This window comes from Mustela erminea, chromosome 16 (genome assembly GCF_009829155.1).
Source record: "Mustela erminea isolate mMusErm1 chromosome 16, mMusErm1.Pri, whole genome shotgun sequence".
NCBI classification, from domain to species: domain Eukaryota; kingdom Metazoa; phylum Chordata; class Mammalia; order Carnivora; family Mustelidae; genus Mustela; species Mustela erminea.
Window position 1 is genome coordinate 50,402,716 of NC_045629.1, and position 24,225 is coordinate 50,426,940.

The 24,225-nt window shown below is 37.1% G+C and overlaps 1 protein-coding gene across 1 annotated transcript in view; it reads right to left on the reverse strand.

Annotated features, from left to right (window-relative positions):
* The window catches only part of UBR5 (ubiquitin protein ligase E3 component n-recognin 5), a 137,220-nt gene that overhangs the window by 59,830 nt on the left and 53,165 nt on the right, over window positions 1–24,225 (reverse strand). Inside the window, 9 exon segments of the mRNA XM_032316474.1 lie at window positions 1,488–1,672; window positions 5,042–5,159; window positions 5,952–6,106; window positions 6,733–6,843; window positions 6,927–7,043; window positions 16,523–16,734; window positions 18,598–18,747; window positions 19,349–19,508; window positions 19,707–19,896. Coding sequence (XP_032172365.1) covers window positions 1,488–1,672; window positions 5,042–5,159; window positions 5,952–6,106; window positions 6,733–6,843; window positions 6,927–7,043; window positions 16,523–16,734; window positions 18,598–18,747; window positions 19,349–19,508; window positions 19,707–19,896 — 1,398 coding nt within the window.

Genomic DNA, 24,225 nt, shown 5'->3' on the forward strand with positions numbered 1-24,225 from the left:
TCACCAGCATCTTGGCAAAGCACTCCGTACAAGCACACGCGAACACTCGTTCACGGCTGCTTTGCAAATCTTGTGACGGTGGAAAAAGGCCGATACTGACTAATCACTAGCATGCCTTTAAAGTGAATGCATCAACGACTTAGTAAAGAAGAGTGTTCACATGAAAATGACTATGTTCTTAACATTTAATTTCACTAAGCTCTTTTACTAAATTTATTAATAAAGATGGAAAATTTCAAGGAAGACATGAAAAACTTCATAAATTACATAATCTCAATAGCATATTCTAATTTAAACTCATTTGTGGCATGTCAAAAATATTTCAACCATTCTTTACGAAGTTTCATAAATAATGAAAATGTGTTTTGCTACTTTTATTTTTAGGATAAAAATCACTGTAATTAGAGAGGAAGTCTATAAATCTCTTTTGTAAAACAAGACAAAGGGAGAAAGTGGAGGGAGAGAGATTTAGAGCACACTACAACAAAGCAGGAAGCCTTAATTTGGCATAAGTTATAACAGCTTTGGTTTATTTTAACTTATTTAACAGTAATCCCTGTGTTTTCTAAACTTCAATTTTCATTTTTAACATTAAAATAGTAGCGATAAAGACAGCAAGTTTACATTTACTTGAGCAAATGAAAAAATTTCAGTACTTTAAAAATCTCTATGTATAGTCAATCCCCATTATCTCTTTTCAACACCTGTATACATTTTTTAAAAAGGATATACATACAAATATTTAAAATGTTATTTCTGAAATATGATAACATTAGTCATCCATGTTTCTGTAAGGCACATATTTTTATAAGATTAAGAATAAAGGTTATAGACTTCATTAACATTTTTTAAGTTCATATAACAAACAACCAAATTACACTATATACCAATATTTTTAGAGACAAGTAGATGCTCCTAAAAGTACAAGAGTTAACTAAGATCTATGTATCTAGCTCCCCAACAATAAGATTCTGTGTGTGGGTTCCACACAATTATGTGGTATTTCTGTTCGCATATCCCTCCAACCCAAAAATTTACAAATCCTTTATAGAATTTCCCTCCCCAGCAAATTAACTTGTAAAACCCTTCCAAGGATTAAGACACAGATGAGACATTAGGTAAAAATTAAGATAATTATACAGGGAGAGAGAAGGGCAAAGTTGGCTTGATACGGGTAAGGCCCAACACATTATTACTGCCACAACCCCATGGCAAAGGACACACTCTAATGAAAAAACAAAGACACCAAAAGAGATCTCTACATGGTCACTCCAGCTGAACATCAAGAACTAAAATATACAAATATTAATCAAGCTGCAAACAGTAAATTTGACCGACTCCTTTCAAAACTCTTAGGCATCCTCATGAGACACACCACGGGAGCCCTCTTCTGTCACTGTGCACCTGTAAGTCAGCCTTGACTAGCTCCCTCACATATAGAACAAACTAGAAACTGGTATAAAACCATGATTAGTTAGAGTACTTACTTAGCTTCAGTAGTTTTGCTAGCTTTGTCCATGCTTTTCAAGCTCTCGGGAGAGCGGAGTTGGAATCTGCAGCTATCATTCATATTCCACACCGACTCCATCAAGACACCGACTTTAGGAATGCCAGCACTAATTGAAAAAGCAACTGCTCCAGCATGATAAAGAGGATTATTTCTTAAGCATACCTAGCATACAAAAGAATCACCATCAAAATGACATAATTTTAAAACTAGAAGAATTGCTTCAAATGTATAAAAATACAATATATGAAAGTATTATTTCGTAGGTTTTCCAAAAACAGTCTTAACACCAACAATAATGCTGATAAAGCATTGTCTTAAAGATCTCTATCAAAACAAAACAAAACAAAGCAAAAAACACAAAAACCCCAAAACAAAAAAGGTCTCTATCAAGAATTTGTTCCCAGGGACAACTGGGTGGCTCAGTTGGTTAGGCGTCTGCCTTCTGCTCAGGGATTCCCACATCCCACTCCTTGCTCAGCAGGGAGCCTGCTTCTCCCTCTGCCTGCCGCTTCCCCTGCTTGTTTGTGCTCTCTCTCTCACAAAAAAATGAAATCCCGGGGAGGGGGTGTGTGTGTGGATAATTTGTTCCCAAAATTAAGGAGCAATAATAATTCCAGCACATTTGCTAAGAAAATAACACCTTATACAACAAATTAATTTCATGCACCAAATATCCTGACCATTCTGCTATAAGGAAATAGAAGAGAAACAGAGAAGAAACTTTTTTTAAAGGCTGGCATTAAAAAAAAAAAAATGTGAACAAAACAATTACACTTTTTGTTGTCTTCTTATAATTTGAAATTACTTTCCTAATTTGTGATGCTCTACAGTATTCAGGCTCTCTTAATTTCATCTCTATGGGTATTTCTTTCCCCCAGAAGACTATAGTTTTCTACAAACCAGAAGTTTCACTGGATATTATAGGTTTTTTTCTTACATAAAAAAAAAAAATTGTTAACATCAGTGTTAGAAGTTAACTGAGTTCAGGACTGAATAAACTAAAACTTCTCACCTCCGAGGAGCACCCTCAGGTCACACTCCAAAACCAATACCTGCAGGGTGGCCCCGTCACACGCACCAACAATAGTTCCAAATTAAAGATACACATCATTCCGGGAAATCTCTCATTTCTCTAACAGCTCAATCTTACTGACATTCTGTTCAGTCATCCAGTAACTAATGATTATGTTGTGCTTGACACTGGCATATGTGAAGATCATGTGTTTGGTGGTTTTTAATTAACCGTGACACAGAAGAAGGTGAAACAGGGGAGCTGCGTGGTTCAACTGGGTAAGTGTCTGCCTTGGCTCAGGTCATGATCCCAGGGTACTGGGATCGAGCCCCATATTGGGCTCCCGCTCCTCAGCGGGGGTCTGCTTCTCCCTCTCCCTCTGCCCCTCCTCCCCACTCACGTTCACGTGTTCTCTCTGTCGCTCACTCTCTCAAATAAATAAAAATCTTTAATAACAAAGTCTGTATTTGGGGGGCGCCTGGGTAGCTCAGTCAGTTAAGCCTATGCCTTCGGCTCAGGTTATGAATCCCAGGGTCCTGGAACCGAACCCCACATCGTGCTCCCTGCTCAATGGGGAGTCTACCTCTCCCTCTCCCTCTGCTGCTCCCTCTGCGTGTGCTCATGCTCACTGTCAAATAAAATCTTTTTCTAAAAAAGCCTATATTTGAAAGAGAAATGTGATTAAGACATTATATTAGAAGATAGGTTGTTTATTAATGTCCTCCTATAAAAAAATAAATGCACCTTCAAGACAAGAAGGTTTGTATTCAGGGTCCCACATATAACAAGATATCCCAAGGAACCGCTGCTACATACATACCTCTCAATTATGGACACTCTAAATGATCAGTGCCCTCCCTGTTCTGTGGCTGTGACTGTCTTTAATCTCTAGTTTTCTAAAGCTTTAAAACAAAATCTTAGCTCTACCACCAAAATACTTAATACACCACTACCTCTCAGCAATTTAGTGCGATGCTATTTTAAAACTTTTTTTCAGTACATCTTTAAATTATTTTTTCTACTCTCCTTGTCTATAGTAACGTCATCTTACAAGCTAATAAGGCAAATGCTAGGATATCCTGCTATTATGTGAGTCCAGTGAACAAGGAACTGGAGAACATCAAAAATCAGAACATGGACTAAACAGGAAAAGGGGAGCTTCTTAAAGAGAAAGATCTGTCCAAAGCAACTGAAAGAAATAATGAAGGCTGGACAAAAATTTCAAAATAGTGGATAATCACTGAAAACTTCCTAGCTGGGAGGCCAAGAAAGGAGTCAGAACAAGACAGCTGCAAATATGACCCCCCTCAACAACAAAAGAGACACAAACAAAAATGGGTACATTTAAGCTGGGCTTTGCTGAAAAGTACAGCTAAAAATGGTGACAATTTTTTAAGACATAGGGATTATAAGTAATACCACCTTGTAATGAGAAAATAACAATTGAAGGGAAGTGCAAGATGACAAAATTAGCACCACCCTGTGTAAGTAAAAGAAATAAAAAAACTGTCTAAGTGACAGGGATTTTAAAGCCCTTAAAATATTTATTTCAGCATTTGCTATAATGAATATATGTATCAAGTTTTATCCTGAAGATAAAATTACTAGAGAATCTAATGAATGAGAAGTATAACAACAGTTCTCAAACTCTTTTGGTATCAGAACCCTTTCTCCCTATTAAATATTACTGAGGACTCAAAAATCTTTTATTTGGGTCCTATCTAGTTGGTACTTAATGTATTATTAAAACTGAGAAACTTTTAAATATTTAACAATAATAAACCCCAAGTTAATAGAAACAATTTTATGAACTATAACTACATTCTCAAAAAGAATAGCAGGGAAAGTGGCATTATTTACATTTCTGCAAATCTCTTAATATCTGATTTAACAGAAGACATTCCCATGTCTGCTTCTGCATCCCATCTGTTATGATACAGCACTTAAGACTCAAGTGTATGAAGACAATTCAGCTTCACACAGATATGTAAACAGAGGAGACAGGACTCTGCAGATTCCCTGAAAGAATGGCGAAGCCAGCAGAAGTCCTTGGAACACACTCTGCTCCACAGAGGTACTGAAAAAATTACCCATCTATAAGACAGGCACGTAAGACCATCTCAGACTCAAACAACAGAAACTGGCCAAAACAGAGATCTGACGAAGCCTCCTGCCTTACGCTGACAACATCCCTGAGAGCAGTATCGTTCAAACTGCCCCGCGGTTTATCGCCTGCTGATGTTCAGGCCATACCCTCCAACAAACTGAAGGAACGTTTCAGGTAAAGAGATCCAAGTGGTTCTTAAAATTAGGCAAATCTGGGAACCCTGCCTCATAGGGAAACCTACTGACACTGGGGCAGAAATCTCTGTTAATCAGCTACTGAATAAAGAGCACATACATGCTACTGTAATCTGGTACTTTGAATGATATTCATTTGTAAAACTGCTTACAGGGGAAGAAAGTGATTTTGAAGAGAAACATTGTCCCTTAAGACACATTTCATTCTAATCACTTACCTGGGTACCAACAGTAATGTTCGGCATTGAAGAAATACCAGCACTAGATTTGGGCTTTTTATTTTTTGCTCTAGCTTTCTCTAACATTTTTTTCCTTTGACTAAAAGGGACTACACCCCTGAAAAGAAAAAGTATAAACTGGTCAAACAAGCAGCAAAGAAGCCTATTAAATAAATTTGAAATTACATATATTACAGTATTTTTGTTTCAGAATAGTATTAGCATGTACAACTTATTCTTAATAACTTGATCACAGGTTTAACACATAACTGGTTCCTTTTTATTAAGCCTTCAGGGATTAAAATTTACAGAAAACTCATCACCCAAAATTTTCTTCCAAACAACTATATCTCATTAGTAGATTCCCCTATATAATATTTCTGCCAATGCAAATTTACTACTAACTCCTTAAAACACAACAGAAAACACATTTAAAATCCCTAACAGTAAAAGAATAATTAAGGAAGGCATAGAATATTCATCCAATGAAATACTTCAATAACCTTTAAAACTGTATTTTAAGCAATACTATTGAATGGAAAAAAAGCATGAAAAAAATACCCTAAAGACTATGCTTCCAATTATGTAAAGCAAAGTACATATTTACGTACAGGAAAATAAGATTAAATACTCCTGAATTCTAACAGTAGTTATCTTTAGGTTGTAGGACAGTAGGTGATGTTCAGTTTTTACTTTATACTTTCGTAAAATTCCATAATGATAGTCACTAAAGTATGCGTTACTTGTAAAACATTTTAAGGGTTTTTTAATATTACTTTGCTCCGTAGTGAAATTTCCCTCCCCATGAAGCATTCATTATCTTTTGACCAACCTTCCACTACTCAAAGCACCTATCTATGCACCTAAAAGCATTCACTGATAAGGAATTCCCTCTCCCTGTGATACTTACCACCAATATAAATTGTTTTCTAGCTGGGCGCAGGTGTAAAGGGCACAGCAATGTAAAGACACAATCCGTTCACCTTGAAGTTCTGAGTAAGTCTGTGCAGTGTGCTCTAATTTAGAAGCCACAGAACTTAAAGTTTCATCCACCCATGTAGCAACCTAAAGAGTAAAATAATAAGGGCTTAAATAAATAAAATACAAATAATCTGTTGAAAAGGATGTGGTCAAAACTAGGAAAAGACAGACATACTCTATGGACTGGAATTCTAAAATTCTCTTTTAAATGCCAGAAAAATAAGGAATTCAGAAAAGATTCTTAATTAAGACTAGAGCCTAAAATATTTTCTTCATACACATAAATCAAAGTAGCAGTTATTGAATGTTTGAAGCCATCTCTAAGAAATTAATCAAAACTAAACATCTGCCTCAACAATTTTCAAAAGAATTTAGTAACTCGAAAGCCAAACTGATAACCCGAGGTATAATACCCCATACTTTCCCAGTCCATCTCTTCGGCTTTTCAGTAGCTCCTCTTTTGTCAGCCCTATCTTGAATATTGTTTCCTTCCCTTAAAGGACAAAGCTTCCCCCAAAAGGGATAATATAATATAGGGACAAACCAGCAACAAAAGATTATACGTTAGATTACTCTCTTAGGTTTGAGATGCTTTGTGTTTGTGGATCTAGTTAGAAAGAAAATGAAAAGATGGAGAAGGGGCAGGGAGAGGAAGAAAACTAAGAATTTAAGCGTGAAATGTTTCTCAAGCAATGCCCAGTGTTCTGTACCTTGTTATTTTCTGTAGCTACAGTCGCTCTTATGCTATTTGCAGACAGCAGGACTATTTTTTCATTGGTTAGCCCCAAAAATGTTGCTCGTGGATGATGTAGTGAAGGATTCTTTAAAAGTATAAGAAACACAATTACCATTTTATGTGTCAATATGTAGCGCCATTCAATGCAGCTTTAATATGATAACATACCTGTGCATTTCTGTAAGGCTCAGATTCACTCCACTTCCACTGATAAAGTTCTCCTTTACCGCTGACAGCCAAAAGCTCAGAATACAGAGCCCCAATACAGATAAATTTTGTTCCATCCTATAAAGTGAAAAATTGTACAAGAGGATAGATGTAATAATCGCCAAACCTAAAATGGCTTTAATCACTTCATCAAACCTGGATTCATTCTGTGAGCGTGTAAATCACACCTATGCCAAGTAAGTCTTCAGCACAGCCTGCAAGACCCCGGCCCTGGTTGCTTCCTGAACTCACTCCCTGTACTCCCGGCACATGCGCCTCCTTTCGGCTCCTGGACCACACCTGCAGGACCTGCCAAGTCCCTGGTATTCTCTTGCCTTGTTTCTTAGGTGACTCAACCCCTTTCCTTCATCAAGCCTGGTCAAATGAAACATCTGACCACACCACCTACAAAATCACCACTCTCATATTCCGTCTCCTTACTCTACTTTCTTTTCAGGTGATGACCTTTCTCAACTTAACATACTGTATTACTCATTGATAGTTTATTCACTTGAATATAAGCTTTGTCTGGTCCACCCCCATAGCCCCGCTTCAGAGAACAGTGCACAGAGTAGGCACACTCAATAAATTGCCAAATGAAGAAACAACAGTAAGAAGCTTAAGAAGCTGCAGCTGGGAGAGTCAAATGTCAAGACAGAAGACTGCTTCCCTCTAGGCTCTTCCAAGCTGATGAAACAAAGGTCTACATGTTGTTTTTTTGTTTGTTTTGGGTTTTTTTTTTCATATATATATATATATATGTATATATATATATATTTAAAGGCAGAAGTTCATTTAATGTTTTAAGGTAAAGCACATGCCAGGAGTTCAGCTTAATAACCCCCAACACTCGGACCAGCTTCACTCCAGGAGTTCAGTGCAAATAAATTCTAAAAATCTAAGACAATAAATGTAAATGAGTATCAATAATAATTTTTTCACATTAATATGTTAATACAATCTGAGTCGTGACGCTACCCAGAAATCACAGAGCGAAACTTGCCAGGTAAGAGACTTTTGGTTATACTTTTGCTACTGGTCTATACACCGCTTCTCTTCGGAATTCTGGCTCTGAAGTATGCTGAACCAATGTTGTCATTCTGCTTTTCTGTCAAACTCCAATCTTATCTGGTCAGATGGGTGAAGTGCTCAGCTGAAGCCTATGAAGTCAGCCACAATTTATAATGTAACTACAGGTTATGCCCCAGCGGTGTACTGAAAGAACATGCATTTTAATCTTCTATTTTAACAACATCAGCCCTATTTTCAAGTCATTCCACAGAGGGATGGGAGATCAAATATGAAGTTCTACAAGTTAGCAATTCCTCTCCTCCCTTTGCCACAGGGGTCTGAAAAGCGTCATCAACTCTCTCCAAGGCCGCTTGCTAAATCAAATCCTAACATCTCTGCCTCACTTCCTTAGCCTTCTTTGCTTAAAGGATAACAGAATCTGATCCTGTAAGCCCCTAACCGGGATCCAACACTTATCAAACATGTGACTTTGGGTAGGTTTTATAATTTCCCTGAACCCTCTTTCTTTACCTCTAAGGGGGAGAGGATAAAAAACCAAAGACCGCTAACATCCATAAGGTACAAAAGCACAGAGCGCAGCACGAGTAAGTGCTCAAATTCAACTGTGGTTCCACGGCCCCCAACTTTACCTCCTACTCACCCAGAAAAGCACAAGCTTGCTGAATATGCCTGTTCTTCTTGAGTTGTTAAACAAAAAACACCATTCTCCTCTGCTCCCCACCTTCATCTCAGAAAAGCAGCATCCTTCTTTCGTATCTAAAGGTAACCTGCACACATGGGCTGTAAGTCTCTCCCGTAACGCCAACAACCATTCAAACTAATCTTTCTTCCAGTCCTACTCATCGTAAAGTGAATTGCTTGGCATATGCTTCACTTTACCAGCTTTCACTCAGAGCTAGAACCGTACCGTATAAGCCTCACGAGTTTAATTAACCCATCTTCTCTTTAAGCTCTTCCAACCATTTGACCCTGTTCATCTGTTCTGGAACCTCTCCTGTCCCTTATTCACAGGTCACACTACCCCTTAGTGGTCTTCTTCCCATTTTCATGGCTACTGTCTCCATCTCCCTCCTACCATCATGCACTCCCTGCCCGAGATTCTGTTCTTGCCCCTTTATACAAATTATGCTCCGCTCTCAGCCTAATGGACAGCAGCCACTGGGGCGCCAAATCTCTCATCACCACACTAATCCCGCAGGAGTTATCTACCTGGATGTCTGAAAGCACCTGAACATCTATAAAATGAATGTATCAGATCCTTCAAAGCTGCACACCCCTTGCAGGCCCTCTCCATGAATGACATCCATCACCCACCCTGTAACAGGAGAGAGACATGAAAACTTGGGCACTATGTCACCTCCTCCTCTTCTCTCTCAACAACACAGTGACGAGCGAACCAGAGCTGTCTTTGCCTAGGATTCCTCAGATTCTTCCCTTCCTTGGTCCCTGCTGCCACTGCTTTGCTTGAAATGCTCACAATTCCTTTCCACAGTTCTACCAGTCTCCAAAGAGACTCCTGATTTGTGTCCTATTCCTATCCTTCTCCCACAGTACCAACAATGCTCACCTCGTAAAAAATAAATAAACAGAAACCCACAATTTTCATCATGTCACTTCTCTAAGAACTCTGTCTGCTTCCTAGTGACTAGGGAACATCTTAACCCTGTGGCGGGTTGCCTGGGGCACTCGCAGTCCTGCTCCATCTTGCTCTTCTCCTACTCCCTACTACATGCAGCAAGTCTGAATTTCTCATTGTTCCACAAATACACCATGCCCTTTCATGACTCGGGCCCCATGCCTGATATGTTTGGAATGCCTCTGCATCTTGGTCAGTGGCTACTTAACCTTAAAAATGCTGCTCGGATATCATCTCCTCTGTGAAGTCTCTGCCAAATCCCTCAGGTGGTATTAGTCATTCGCCACCATGAACCCCAAGCACTGTGCACATGCCATCAGTCTACCACTGATCACACACCGTGAACACGGGATACTGCATGCGAATGTCTGTCTTCCCCCACTGAATCCCCTGTGGGAGGGTCTGCACTGTAGTCACCCCTGCACTCCCAAAGGTCAGCTTGGTGCATGGCACACAGCAGGAGCACCCGGATAACTGAATGAACAAATGAATTTTAACTCCAACTTCTCCAAGTTAAAAGGCCTTGCCAGAGCAGTATAATCCTAAACAAATCATCCTTACAGCAAGAGTATGGTGCACAAGGGCCCTCAGAAGTGACTTATCTATATCCTCCCAAGATAGGCCAGCGTTCCCCAGGTTAAGTCCTGAATGAGCTAACTGAACTCCAAAGACCCTGAAAATCCATTATAGACAATGTGGAAAATTTTTGTGTCCAACCATAGGAGGATGATGGAATAATCACCTATTGCTTCTGCCCTTATTAAGATTCATTATGTGAAGAAATTTAAAAAAAATCAAGCACAACACAAAAGAACAGTATTTTAGCTCACTCATTTCATAATGCCATAGAAAACATTGTTTTTATTATTTTAATGAAGTAATAATGGCTGCCTCTGAGCAAGTTGGGGCCTGCTTCTACCCAACAGGAAAAAGTAGATATGCATGTTTCCTTAAAGATTAGTAGTTTGTAGCCCTCTTTTTTTTTTTTTTTTTAAACAAAAATCAAGTCACTAGTGGTTGAAGTACTCAATAAATTTCCAATTGTCTAAAGGACACTAAGTAACTGAACTGAGGTAATCAGTAAAACTAGAAATCCCTCCCCAAAAGGAGACAGAAACTGTCAAATATAAGACAGGAATTACCTACAGGTCAAAACTTGCAAAGCACATAGTCCAGCAGCATGAACACCGCTGACCACATCTACATTTTGTGACATCAATTTTGAAAAAGTTGGTCTTTCTATTCCTAAGCCTCTCCCAGAAAACCTGGATTTTACCTTCTTCTTTTTCTTTTAACTTGCCTACTACCAGCCAACACTAGTTTTCCCAGTAAGTACCAGCACCAACAAGAACGTACCATGTATTATGCTTGAAGTGGATGGAGTTACAACTAAAGGTCACTCCATGGAATCTGGTCAACTGTGTTTCCTCACACTTCATTTTTCCTTCCCTAGTCTCCTTATGCCTGCCTTCTTTCCCTCTTTATGACCCTTTCTGCTTCTGCTCTTATTTCATTATTAAATTGCATCTGTGACACATTAGCTAATTCTTAATAGGTACTACTACCTGGACGCTTCCAAGTGTCAATAAAACAACAACAACAACAAAGACCTCTCCCCTCTCAACCTGCCCTTCTGGCACCAGGCAGGTAAAGCAGTAAGATCAAACAAGTCTGATCCACCGGCTGCTCTAGCAGCTAAAGCAAGGAGCCAAGCGTCCTGAGGCTATTTGCTCATACCACCACTCACGGAAACAGAGACTCACACGCAACTCTACAGCTCAGTAGAGTAGCTCGGTGCGAAACTAATTGCCATCCTTCACTCAGACCATATGAAAACGAGTCCACAACGGTAAGGAACGGGGCTGCAAATTAACAGCACTGGCCTGCCCCACCCGTTGTTTCCTTCGTCTCCCACCACAGGACTCTCACCACACGCTTCTCTCACAATTTGCTGAAAATAAAGGATCTGTGCGTGCTTTCAACTGAAAGCGTCTGTCTGTTAATGGGGCACAAAGCGACGTTTTTATTTTTATGTTCAGCTTCAGCAGATTTACTCAGCACAGATTTCTGTGTAACTTTACTCCTTCCTCTCCCTCCCACGTCTCTTCACTCTAATCTGGGGATTCTCTTGGTTAAGTCTTTCGTGACGGGAGCGCATCTTTTTTTCCCTTATAAGTCACCTCAGATTCTTGTTGGAAGTAAGCTGGCATAAATATATATATAGTTACATTTTGCACGTAGACATTCATCAACATAAAACTAAATTTCTAGTCTGAGAAAAGTACATTTCAAAACGACTGAAAAGTGACATGAAGCCATGTGAGATAACCACCTAGTGGCAAGACTGCATCTTCTTACCAACGTAACTGAATTATCAACAGCTACTTCCAGAAATACAAAGTATGAAAAGCAAACAGCAAGAGGGAGAGAAATGGGGGACAGCAGAGTGTTGGGAAGGGAGGGAGGAATGATGGATGAAGAGACAGGGAAGCCTAATTAAGAATGTTGACATTCTTGAGTAAAATGACTCAAAAACTAGTATAAACTTAGCTACTTCAACTGTGACCTGGATCTTGGACTTAAAGGCCTTCCCTCCATTTCTCCCTTAGGTAGATTATGGACTAGACTACCCATTAATTTCCTAGTATGCTATATTACTACCGTAATGAAATGTTTTCATCTCTTGCATTTTATAGTCCAGTGAGACCAAGGACACGGTCTATATCTCTTTCAGCTTGTGCCCAACTCTGTACCAGCAGAGAATCTGGCACACAACATACAACTGCCACACGGTCCCACTTGGAATACCCACTGGGCTCCTACCTTTCTATGACCTACAGAAACTACCTGTTCAGTCTGTAGAACAGGACCCTGCTTCTCCTTCCTCTTTACACTTTACATATACTGAGTCACTTACCTCTTCTAACAATCTCACAATGTAAAAAACCATTACTATCCCAATCTTACAGATGAGAAACAAAGGCCCAGGGAGGTTAAAGGGCTTGACCAGGGCTACACAGCTAGTAACTGGCAGGGCCTGGATATGAACACTTCAGGAGTCTGGATCTAGAGTCCACACTCTTAGCAACTGCTTTGGCCTCCTGTGGTTCCCCAGAGCCTCTTGTACCTAATTCTACAATTGTACTTACTCCAGAGCATTAACATCATTGTTCTGCTTTCTACAAAACTCTTACCCTAACACCTAAGCAAAACGCCTAACAGGAAATACGCATTGAATCAAGGTTATTAAATTAACACTGATTGAATGACCCTCACCTCTGTCTTCATGGAGCTTTCAACATCATATTTTTTAAGATGCTGAAAAATGAGTATGGGAAAAACTTTTATGCCTATTTTTGTTTAAAAAAACAATTTTTTTTAAAAGATTTTATTTCTTTATTTGACAGACCGAGATCACAAGTGGGCAGAGAGGCAGGCAGAGAGGGGGGAAGCAGGCTTCCCGTTGAGCGAAAAGACCGATGCAGGGATCGATCCCAGGACCCTGGGATCATTTTACTTTTCGATACCCTGCTTCCAGTATCCACGGATCTGTTCTCTGTATCTATGAGGCTGGTGTTTTGTTTTGATTTGATGTTTCTAGATATAAGAGTGACCATACAGTATGTCTTTCTCTGAATTATTTCACATAGCGTAATGCCCTGGAGGTACCATCTATGTTGTCATAAACGGCAAGACTTCCTTCTTTTTTATGGAGAAATAATATTCAAGTATATGTGTGAGTATATATATGTATTACATCTTCTTGACCCACAACCCAATGATGGCTACTTAAGGTTATTGCCATCTATCTTGGCTATTCTACATAATGTTGCATGAACACAAAGGTACGTGTATCTTTTAGGGTGTTTTCATTTTCTTTGTATAAACATCCAGAAGTAGAACTGCTGGATAATATGGTAGTACTATTTTTAATTTTTTGAGGACCCCCCTACTGTTTTCCATAGTGTCTGCACCAATTTACAGTCCCACCACCAGTCATAAGCATTCCCAAGTATGTTCTTACATATACTAGCTTTGACATTTAGCTCAAAGAATAACTTGTGGAAATATTTAAATCTAAGGTTACCTAAAATATTTTCAGTTCAAGATTATACTGTAAAAGGTTTTAAAGAAATGAAAAGAGAGCACTCACTCCACTATTAAAGGAACTAATTTATTAGCCTACAAAATGGTGAGGATTTTGGAAGAAGGTGCTGTTTCTCTACAGAGGTGTTAGGAAAGTCAGTACTAATCCACATAAAATTTACCAATGGAATTTCTCATGAACCCTTATAAAACACAGAGTGAAAATACTATGCTTACTACCCAAACTTACAATTTAAAAATACTGGATTAGGTCATTTCTGAAATTACATTGGGAGGCATTCTTTCACCCCTCTCTCCCCTCAAAAAAGAAAAAAGAGAAAGACACTACTTTAAGTAGTGTGTGCTGACAACGCTTTATCTCCCTGCACTCTCCACCTGACCCTAGATCACCTATCAAGCTGTCCCCCAAAAACCCTTGTACTTCTAATCACCACCTCCAATTCAGGCAGAACCAATACGGTCCCACATATTACCTATTTCTGCATGTAGTATTGATCTTATGCCCCCTTCAAGATAGTTCCACATGTTGTCTGAAAGTCAGCTGTAGGCCAGGTCTTTTCCCTTTAATAGCTCTCTGCATTCTCTGAGGGTAGCAGTAGCCCTCATATCACTGATTGGTACTTGCTGATAACTGTGACAATGCTTGAAAGTTTGATATATAATAAACGTAAAAAGTTTGATATATAATAGCTTAACTTAAAAGTTAAGCTATTTTTCTTCCCTAAACTGTTATTTTTGATGTCTAAATTCCAATCATAAGCTAATAAAAAAGTGATCTTTTCCAGTGACATTTTTTCTTATTTAAATTCAATTAATGAACATGTAATACATTATTAGTTTTCAGAGGTAGAGTTCGGTGATTCATCAATCTTAGTAAAATATACCCAGTGCTCATAACATCACATGCCCTCCTTAATGTCCATCACCAGTTACTCCATCGTCCGCCCCTCTCCCCTCCAGCAACCCTCACCTGTTTTCCTACGATGAAGAGTCTCTTATGGTTTGTCTCCGTCTCTGGTTGTCATCTTGTTTTATTTTTCCTCTCACCCCCCATGATCCTCTGTTTCAGTGACAGTATTTTAAAATAAGGTATTTTATAGAAAAAAACGCTATAGGTAGGATTATACTTTGTTTGACACACTCCTATTCATTCAATAGCTAAACATGAAGGAAATAACACACTAGTGTGTTTCATGATGTACTTATTAACTGTCTCTGAAAATAAGCTGTACTTTTTAAAAACATGCCCATCGGTAAAGACCAACAAAGACTGGCTAAATCTATGAGAGCATACACTGGCCAGGAAAGCAGCTTATTAAACTTGTACTGTTCAAAATACTTTCATTCATCAAAAATAATACATGATAAAGAAGCCCAGACTAATATATATGTGATGGCATTATTAAAACAAAATTCTTGAGTCCTCTATTACTTCCTGCCAACACAGAGGAGAGCCAACCTAATATGATCCAGGCAAGAGAAATAGGAAACATAAAACAATGTACGGAAAAAAGAGGTGGGGAAAAGGCAGGGGGTTGGGGAGGGACGCGAGGGGAGAGGCCTAGGTTTAAATCACCTTCTACCATATGGAATGAAAGCAGAACTTAGGACATGTCTAGTTTTATGGAAATAAGAGAATGCCAATTCAGGGAAAGTTTGTCAGCTGCCAAAGAAAACAGAATAACCTTTTGCTTACAAAGAGACTGATTAAAATTCATGTTCCTTCTTGCATTCAAGCTTTCCACATGAGCTGAATACAGAGGAAAATAAATGAACTACATCAAGATTCACAATTACTATAAAAGATAAACAAATTCAGAAAGCTAAACAATATTTTCCTTTAATACTCCGAATTCAAATTCAACTTCAAAGAAAGAAAAGAAATCCCTATCAGAATCTCTGTATCTGCTAGAAATTAACCTCAAAGTTCTTACGTTCTTTTACTTTACTTCTACTTAAGAAAATTTCCTACCCACTGGCTCTGGAAATAAGAAAAAGGCGCATGAAAAGAGTGACAGAAAACATGGCTTCCTACAGGAGCCATTACCAAGCACCTCCGACATGAAACCTCCATGGCATTAACAGGATATAGATACTTTGCTTCAGACACGGCAGTAATGTATTTTTAAAGATTCAAATCAACTTAACAAATCCTGGATGCTTTCTAGAAACCATCATCGTATTTCTCCTCAGGATGCAGACCAGAACTAGTCCCCTAGTCCATTCCTGTTCAGACAGCTTTGTCTCCCATGGCATTTAGAGCAAAGGGTCTGTTGGAATTCATTGCCATGAAACAGGACAGCTAACTAATCAAAGAAACACAGATCCCTAATCTTGCCCTGACATACATCCTTTTATCAATGACCATGAACTTGCCCCATAGTAACTGGGGTTCACTGACTTTACAAAACAAATTTCTACAAAGGGCCATCAATTATTGGCAAAATTATCACCAGAAAACAAGTCCTGAAACAGAATGCTGATATGTTATCTGGAACTCCAAGTCCGATTTCTCTGATTTACTTCATCAAGCAGGAAAAACAAAAAATAAAACAAAAAACCTAAATAATAGCACCACCGAGCATATCTCACTATGACTCATACAATGCCAAATAAAGATGTTCTATGTCTATTTTAAAACAAAACAAAAATACCATTTTACGTCTGTGTGTGTTTAAATAATGGTAATACAAAAATCTGAAGTAAAACAGAGACCTTTTTGAGGGGGTGGGGCTTGCCAGGAATCCATTTAAATGGAAAGGGTGGGAATTTTTCCAAATACCTTGTCAGGCCACCACTGCAAATCTTCTCCTAGAGATACTGGACTTTGAACCGGTGTGTTCTTCTTATCCAGGTTGGGCTCTCCTTCTTTACTGGTGGAGCCCCTTTCATTATCAAATGAGGCTCCATCAAGCCACCTTCGTTCACGTAAACGTAAAACGGATTCACGTTCACGCAACAGCTCAGAGTCTCTCTCTAAGGGAAGAAGGAGAACTGGTATGCAATTGGGTCACACCAGTGGGATAAAAGTAAGCCACTCTCTAGTAAAGACCCTTCAGGATGCAACTAACAGCAGTTTATCTACTCACAAAAATTTAATGTAAATGTATATCTAGTAAGCCTGACATGCAACATTCAAAACATTAACTCTTTCAAGTGAAGCTATGAAGATTATAAACTAGTATTTTTAAGCACTATATGTAGAAGCATATTCTGAATTCCAACTACATGTTTTTAGAGCAGAATTACTTTATTTTAAACTGGATTTTTTAAATGGAGTTCAAAATTTTTGGCTTCCATTAAAAATGCTTACCATAACTTTATTAGAAAATATGCATAAATTAGAATTTCAACATGTTAGTTACATATGTAAGCCAAAAAAGAGTATTTGTTAAGAGTGTCTTCAGTTATCAGAAAACAAAAAACAAAAAACAAAAATAGAAACAAAACCCTACACATACAGGGGAAAAATGTGAAAAGGCTAAAATACAAATCCATTAACGTTAAGTATAAAAATTTTTATAATTCAAGCCCTTGTTTAATTTTAGAGGCAGATCTTCATGACCAGTCTCATTTACACATTTCTGAGAACCAGACAAGCTTCTTTTTTTCTTTTAATAATCTTTACAGAAAGATTTCCTTACAAAGATTGCTTCCCCTGCAATTAGCCTACAAACTCTCTGAAACCAGCTTTGTTTTCGGTTTGTTTTGGTTCTGTTCTTTTTGTTTGCTCATACATTATTTATTTTAAGTAGGTAATCAAAATATATTTTCCAGGACTTGGATAAGGACTAGAAACAGTATTATTAAATTGAACCATATGAAATTGCCATCCGTACAGGTCAAATATGGTCAAGTATCAGCAATTTCATATGGTTCGGATAAAAAATAATGCCTACACAGAATGACCTACAGAAAAGCAAAAGGGAGAAGAAATTTAAAGGAGTTATTTGAGCTCAATATTGAATATTTGAAAATGCAATACTTGATATATTTAAGGCAATCAAGTGTGGGTTTATTTAAAAATATTTAAAGCTATTACATTATAAGTTCAATATATTAAAAGATCATCAGAGATTTGTTATTTTTTAAACTTTGCTTTTAAGTACTAGATATTTGCAGCAAGGTCTTAATATAACATGGCATCTTTTCCAGTTTACTAATGATCAGTAAGTAATATATAACCACTTCTTGTATGTTATTTCAATCAAGCAGTTTTATATTCTGGCAAGTAAAAATACTGACTTAATAAGGTTAAAATACAAGCTAAATCTATACCAACAGACAAACAGAAAGTCTTAGATTTGTATGATTTCAAAATCTTCTAACCTCTACTACGTACTATACCTTTGAAGGATTTCAAACTTTTGAAAATACTATTTTAATAAGATAATCATTTTCACATATTTATTACTGACCAATCCCATTCTATTAAATTTTTTCATATTTCACTCTTCCAGCTAACCAAGATTTAAAATGAACAGAATAATCACTGTATTTTAATCAAATAAACTAAAGAGACTTGTTTTCTGAATGCTGCATGTCACTGTAAAGTAGAATTCTGCTTTTAGTTCAGAATCCATATGCCTAATTAAAAATATAGGTAGGTAAGTCATAACCCTTGATAAGTATTCCACAATGTTGTTAAGATCATCTCTAAAGTAAAATACTATCTGTGGCTCTTCAAAATCAAAAATAACTAAATAACAAAAATAATACCAAAGCACTCAAAACACTAATAAGTAGTAATTTATTATTATATAATTACTATAATATTAGAGGTTCAAACACAGTGAATTCTATCACTATCTCTCTGTACAGCCAGCCAATGATCACAAAGAAATAATGCAAAATTACCTCGAGATGAGCCTAGCCTGGAAAGTGATGAACGACGAAAAGAAGGGTAACCAAAATAGCTAATGTCCTCAGAAAACATGGCATCGGCATCAATAATGACACTTGGGTGGGCAGAATGAATGTCAGCATCAAGCAGAGACATAAGATCCTCTATAAACAGAAACAAATATAAATAAAGCAGATACGGAAATTATCTGTAGACCACTGAAAGGTCTCTGAAAATTAAATAAGATAAAAATGAGATGCTAACTATTGATATACCCTGAGGAAAAAAGGTAATAACTACCTAGGAAATAAAGTTAACGTTATAGACAAAGATTTTAAAGAGCATGAAATGCATGACTGCATTGCCACTTGGGCTAACTACTAAGTAATCATAAGAAAAAAAAAACTATTTAATATACTTGTAACAGCACAAAGATAACGAATGCAGTTAAAATCTAAATAGAGTTTTTACATATTCAGTAATAAGGACATCAAAAAACAACATTCCAGAGTCATCTGTCAGCCAGTGATAAAGACAGACACATACATCCACGTCTCTACTGGAACCAAACACAAGTCTACTGAGCAAAAACATTTCTCATTTTCCCTTAAAAGTATTTTATGATCAAATTAAACACTCCAATGAGAAATATCTACCACTTTGGGAAAAACCATCAGAAAATCCACTGTACTTTAAAATTCCATTCCCTAGTCAAAAAAGTCTCTTCCTTCAGAGAAGAGAAAACTACGATGGTGATCCACCAACCTCCAGGCAAATAAGATTCACTGGCTGTATCATCCCCATCATCTCCATCTTCATCATCCCGGCTAAGTAAATTATTTACAGCAAGGTTTACATCAAGATTTGTTCGTTGAAGTTCCCGAATAATGACACTTCTGGATTTGCCTTGTAAGACAACTTGGGCCTGAAATAAAAAATAAAGAAGACTGCTATGCTAATTCTCTTTTGCTTACACTTTTATCAAAATCAGCTTTCTAGGCACAATAACGGAAAAGCAGTATTTCACAATCCATGGCTGTGAGCCAGGACGACAGCCCAAGATATTTGGTTAAATCTCCTCCTATTTTGTTGTGTTATGTGAAGTGTTCTTCAAGACCTCTACCTGTGAAATCAGCTCCTCTGGAATGACGGACGCAGGAATAACCGGCTGGGGCTGACTGCCCAGAAGCCCAGATCCTCGATCCCGTCCAGTCCGAATGACCCGGGTCTGTCGGCGGGAATCTCGAGCTCCAGCTGACGACCTACCAGAGGATCCTCCTCCACTTCCACCTACTCCAGAACTCCATCGACTTCTAAATAATAAAAAATTTAGCAAATTAGCATTTTAAACAATCACTCAGAAAAGATCACCTTGTGTCTCACATTCATTTCTGTAAGTGAAGACAAGCTATTTGTCTGACATACATTTTACAGTACTTTAATAAAACAAGGTAATATAACTGAGCCTGATAATAAAACTGATTCAATTTTTTAAATGCTTACATGTAAATCTACTCTTTAGGAAGGTATATATCACACTTTTGCATCTTTCGAAATCATGTTTTGAAGCTCCACATACCAAGTATTCCTAGTCACTCCTAGAATGGGTTATAGGACATACCCTGCCTCTTCATGAAACACTCATCAGACGTTAACTATCAACAATGTGTTACACAAAAAGTGTAATTCAGAGTTTAGGACTCAAACTGCTTTGCATGGAATGTAACAATCATTTAGCAAAGGTATCTATCCATTAATATTTAGCACTATTAACTACCTTGACCAAAAAGAACCTACTATTTAAAATAATTAGCAATTTTTTCTTACGTATGCGAAAACTTAGAAAGGGCATCCTTTTCCATCTTCACTTTCTGCCCCCAACATAAGCATTAAGGATCTTCAAATCAACTAAGCTAGAGAACCATAAACAACTGCTTTTCTGCATTCAATCGGATCTTAAAGAAAACATTCCCCCAAACCACATTAGCCTTAGAAATTATGAGAGTGCCAGTCTCTTATACCAAAAAAAAAAAAAAAAAAAAAAAAAATTGAGTATAGTTGATGTCTCTTTAAAATCAATCTAATACTTAAGAGATCATTCGATCTAGAGAAAGCTACTTTATTAACTACTCTTCACTGTACTCACCTAAGACTGAGACCTTCAACCTCCCACTGCAAATAGAATTAGTTTAAATTTGATTTTCCAAGTCTCTTTTTCCCTTAAAAATGTTTGACTATATACACCGTAACAATTCTCAAATTAATATACAACTACTCAATCTCTTATCACTTAACTGGAAAGCCCAATTTCTGTCTAAACAAAAACAAAGAAACAACAAAAAACACAAAACTTTTTAAAAAGTTTCCACAGTAAAATGGAAAAAAAATATCCAGAAAACCTGGCGCGTGTCACCCTTATTTATTAATGGCTTTCTACCCTCGCTGATGTACTCTATTGCTTCTGTGTATCTGTAACTACAGCCTGAGAACCACCCAAGATAATTCTAGAGAAAAACAGTATTTTGCATTCTCAGGGCTACAGTATGATCCATTATTTCATCTCAGCTGTGTACCAGATTTCATAAATGTAATGGTAATGACCATTCACAGACCAAAAGATAAACAAAGGAGCATTAGAAGTATATTCCATTAACAAAAAGGAAATTAAGAAAACAATTCCATTTACAATAGCATCAGAAAGAAAAGGGAAAAAAAAAACCTTAAGGATAAACCTAACCAGGGAGGTGAAACTTGTATACTGAAAGCTTTCAAACATGGCTAAGAAAATTTAAAGAAGGCACAAATAAAAAGAAACAAACCTCATGTTCATGAACTGGAAGACTTAATATTGTTAAGATGTCCTTATTGCTCAAAGCAACAGATTTATTCCAATCACTATCAAAATCCCAATGGTTATTTTTTTACAAAAATAGAAAAATTCATTCTAAATTTCATGTGAAGTCTGGAGAGACTTCAGGAGCTAACAATTTTGAAAAAGAAGAGAAACAAAATTCTAGAGAACTCATACTTTGTGATTTTGAAACATTATTACAGAACTACTGGCATAAAGACAAATAAACAAATGGAACAGAATAGAGAGCCCAGAAATAAAATCTTGTGTGCACCGTCAAATGATCTTTGTTTTGACAAGGGTGCCAAAACCACTCAATGGGGAAAGGGCAGTGTCTTCAACAAATGTTGGGAAAATTAGTTATCTCTATGCAAAAAAATAAAACTGGTCCCTTATGTTATATCACATATATCATATATCACATGCAACAAAATTCCTAGAAGAAAACATAGGGGAAGAGCTTCATGTTAGATCTGGCAGGAATCTTAAGATACGACACCAAAAGGACAAGCACTAAAAGCAAAAACAGATAAAATGAACTATACCAAACCTATAAACTTTGTGCCTCAAAGGACATAATCAAGAGTGAAATGGCAACCTACAAAATGGGAGAAAATATCTGCAAATCATATATCTGATAATGGACTAATATCCAGAACATATAAAGAGCTCCTACATTTAACACAAAAAATAACTCGTTAAAAACTGGGTAAAGGATGTGAATACACATACCCACATTCACAGCAACATTATTCACAGCAGCCAAGAGGTAGAAGCAATCAAATGTCCATCAAAGGATGAATGGATAAAGACAATGTGGCAGATACATACACTGGAATATTATTCAGCCTTAAGAAAAAAATCCTGTCACAGCCTACAACATGCACGAACCTATTATGCTAATGAAAGAAGCCAGTCACAAACAGACAAAACCCGTATGATTCAAGTTATATGAGGTATCCTAGCAGTCAAATTCACAGACACAGAAAGTAGAAAGGCAGTGACCAGAGGCTAAGGAGAGGAGATCAATGGGCTAAAATGGGTATGAACTTTCAGTTTTGCGAAATGAAAAATTCTGGAGATCTGTTCCACAACAACATGAATATACTTAGTATTACTGAACTGTACACTTTAAAATGGCTAAGACGTAAATTTTGTTATGTGATTTAAAAAATTAAGCCATGTGTTATCAAAAGAAAGCAATATTCTAGAAAGAACATATTTTCAAGTTATATGAATTGTAATTATGCAATAGAAATAATAAAGGATCAATGAAACATAAATAGGTTATTCAAATCAAATATGAAAGCAGCAGTTCTACTTCATGGTTTCCTATTAAGGTATCAAAGTCTCTTGATCAACTTTTGAAATTTTTTAACATTCAAAGCTAAATATATTATTTTATATATATATATATTATATCAAATAATATATTATTTTAACTTGAAAACACAGAGAACCATATTCTAAAAGTCTTAACAATATATATTTAGGGTGACAATATGCCCTGGTTTGCTTGAGATATTGCCTGTTTAAACATACTATCTGAGCCTAACTATTAATTTCACTCCAAAATGTCCTAGTTTGTGGCTTATTTCCACCAAGGAATGCATACCATTTCTCCCCCAAGAAAATAATGCTAGAAACCTGATCAGATATAATAACAGCTTACAGGTATCATAAACTCAAATCTCCGTAAGAGGCTCATAAGCAAGTGATGTTAAGATAACAGGGAGGAGCGGAGCATATCAGCCAACCTAAAATACCCAAATTTGCTGCTGGATTCTTTCATCAAAACACCAATGGCTGCCAATTTGCACTCTCTGCTATACAAACCCTCAACAGAGGTCAGCTGAAAGACTTATGTCAAAGTATCTCTGATTTGCCCATTAACTTGACTGTTACCAAGAAGTATACCACATTTTCCCACTTATACCCACTGTGCAGAGTGTTTCTTCTATCACAATCCAAACAACCTACCAGTCTTCCTACTTCATAGCTCCTCAACATTCCTTCCCCTAATCAACTCACTATCTAGAGAGAATAAGATAGTGAACCAAGCACACACTAACAGAAATTTAGCAGTGGTCAAAAAATACAGTATATAATTCATCTATAATTCCATCTATAATTTTAGTGAACTATGTAATTTTTAATATTAAACTCAAAAGTACTGGGAAAACCAGTTTCTATTACCTGAACTCTGCTCATCGAATTAATCCTACAATTCTGATCCTATTACACAGTACTCAAAGTAACAGAATGATTCAAAATCAACTGAGGAAATCACACAATAGGAATTAGTCCCCAGCTTGCAAACTTAAAAGCCCATGGACCAAGTCTTGTCCATAAACCCAGATGGTTGGTTTAAAACACACAAACACACACACACACAGAACCCCACCACCACCATCATCATCATCATTATCATCAAGAGTAAGGGCAAATCTGAGAAACTATCACAATCAGGAGAAGCCTGAAGAGATGACTAAATGTAATGTGATATCCTGGATGGGATCCTGGGACAGGAGAAAAACAGGAGAAAACTAAGGAAACAGCAATAACTATTAGCCTTTGGATTATAATAATGTATCAATATACATTAACTATAAAAAATTCACCATACCAATGTTAGATATTAATAACGGTAGAAACTGGGTGCAGAATATATGAAAACTCTCAGTACTATCTTCGTAATTTTTCTGTCAGTCTGAAACTGTTTTAAAATAAAAGGTTTCTTTAAAAGAACATATACACACAGACATGTACACACACTATATATATGATTGGT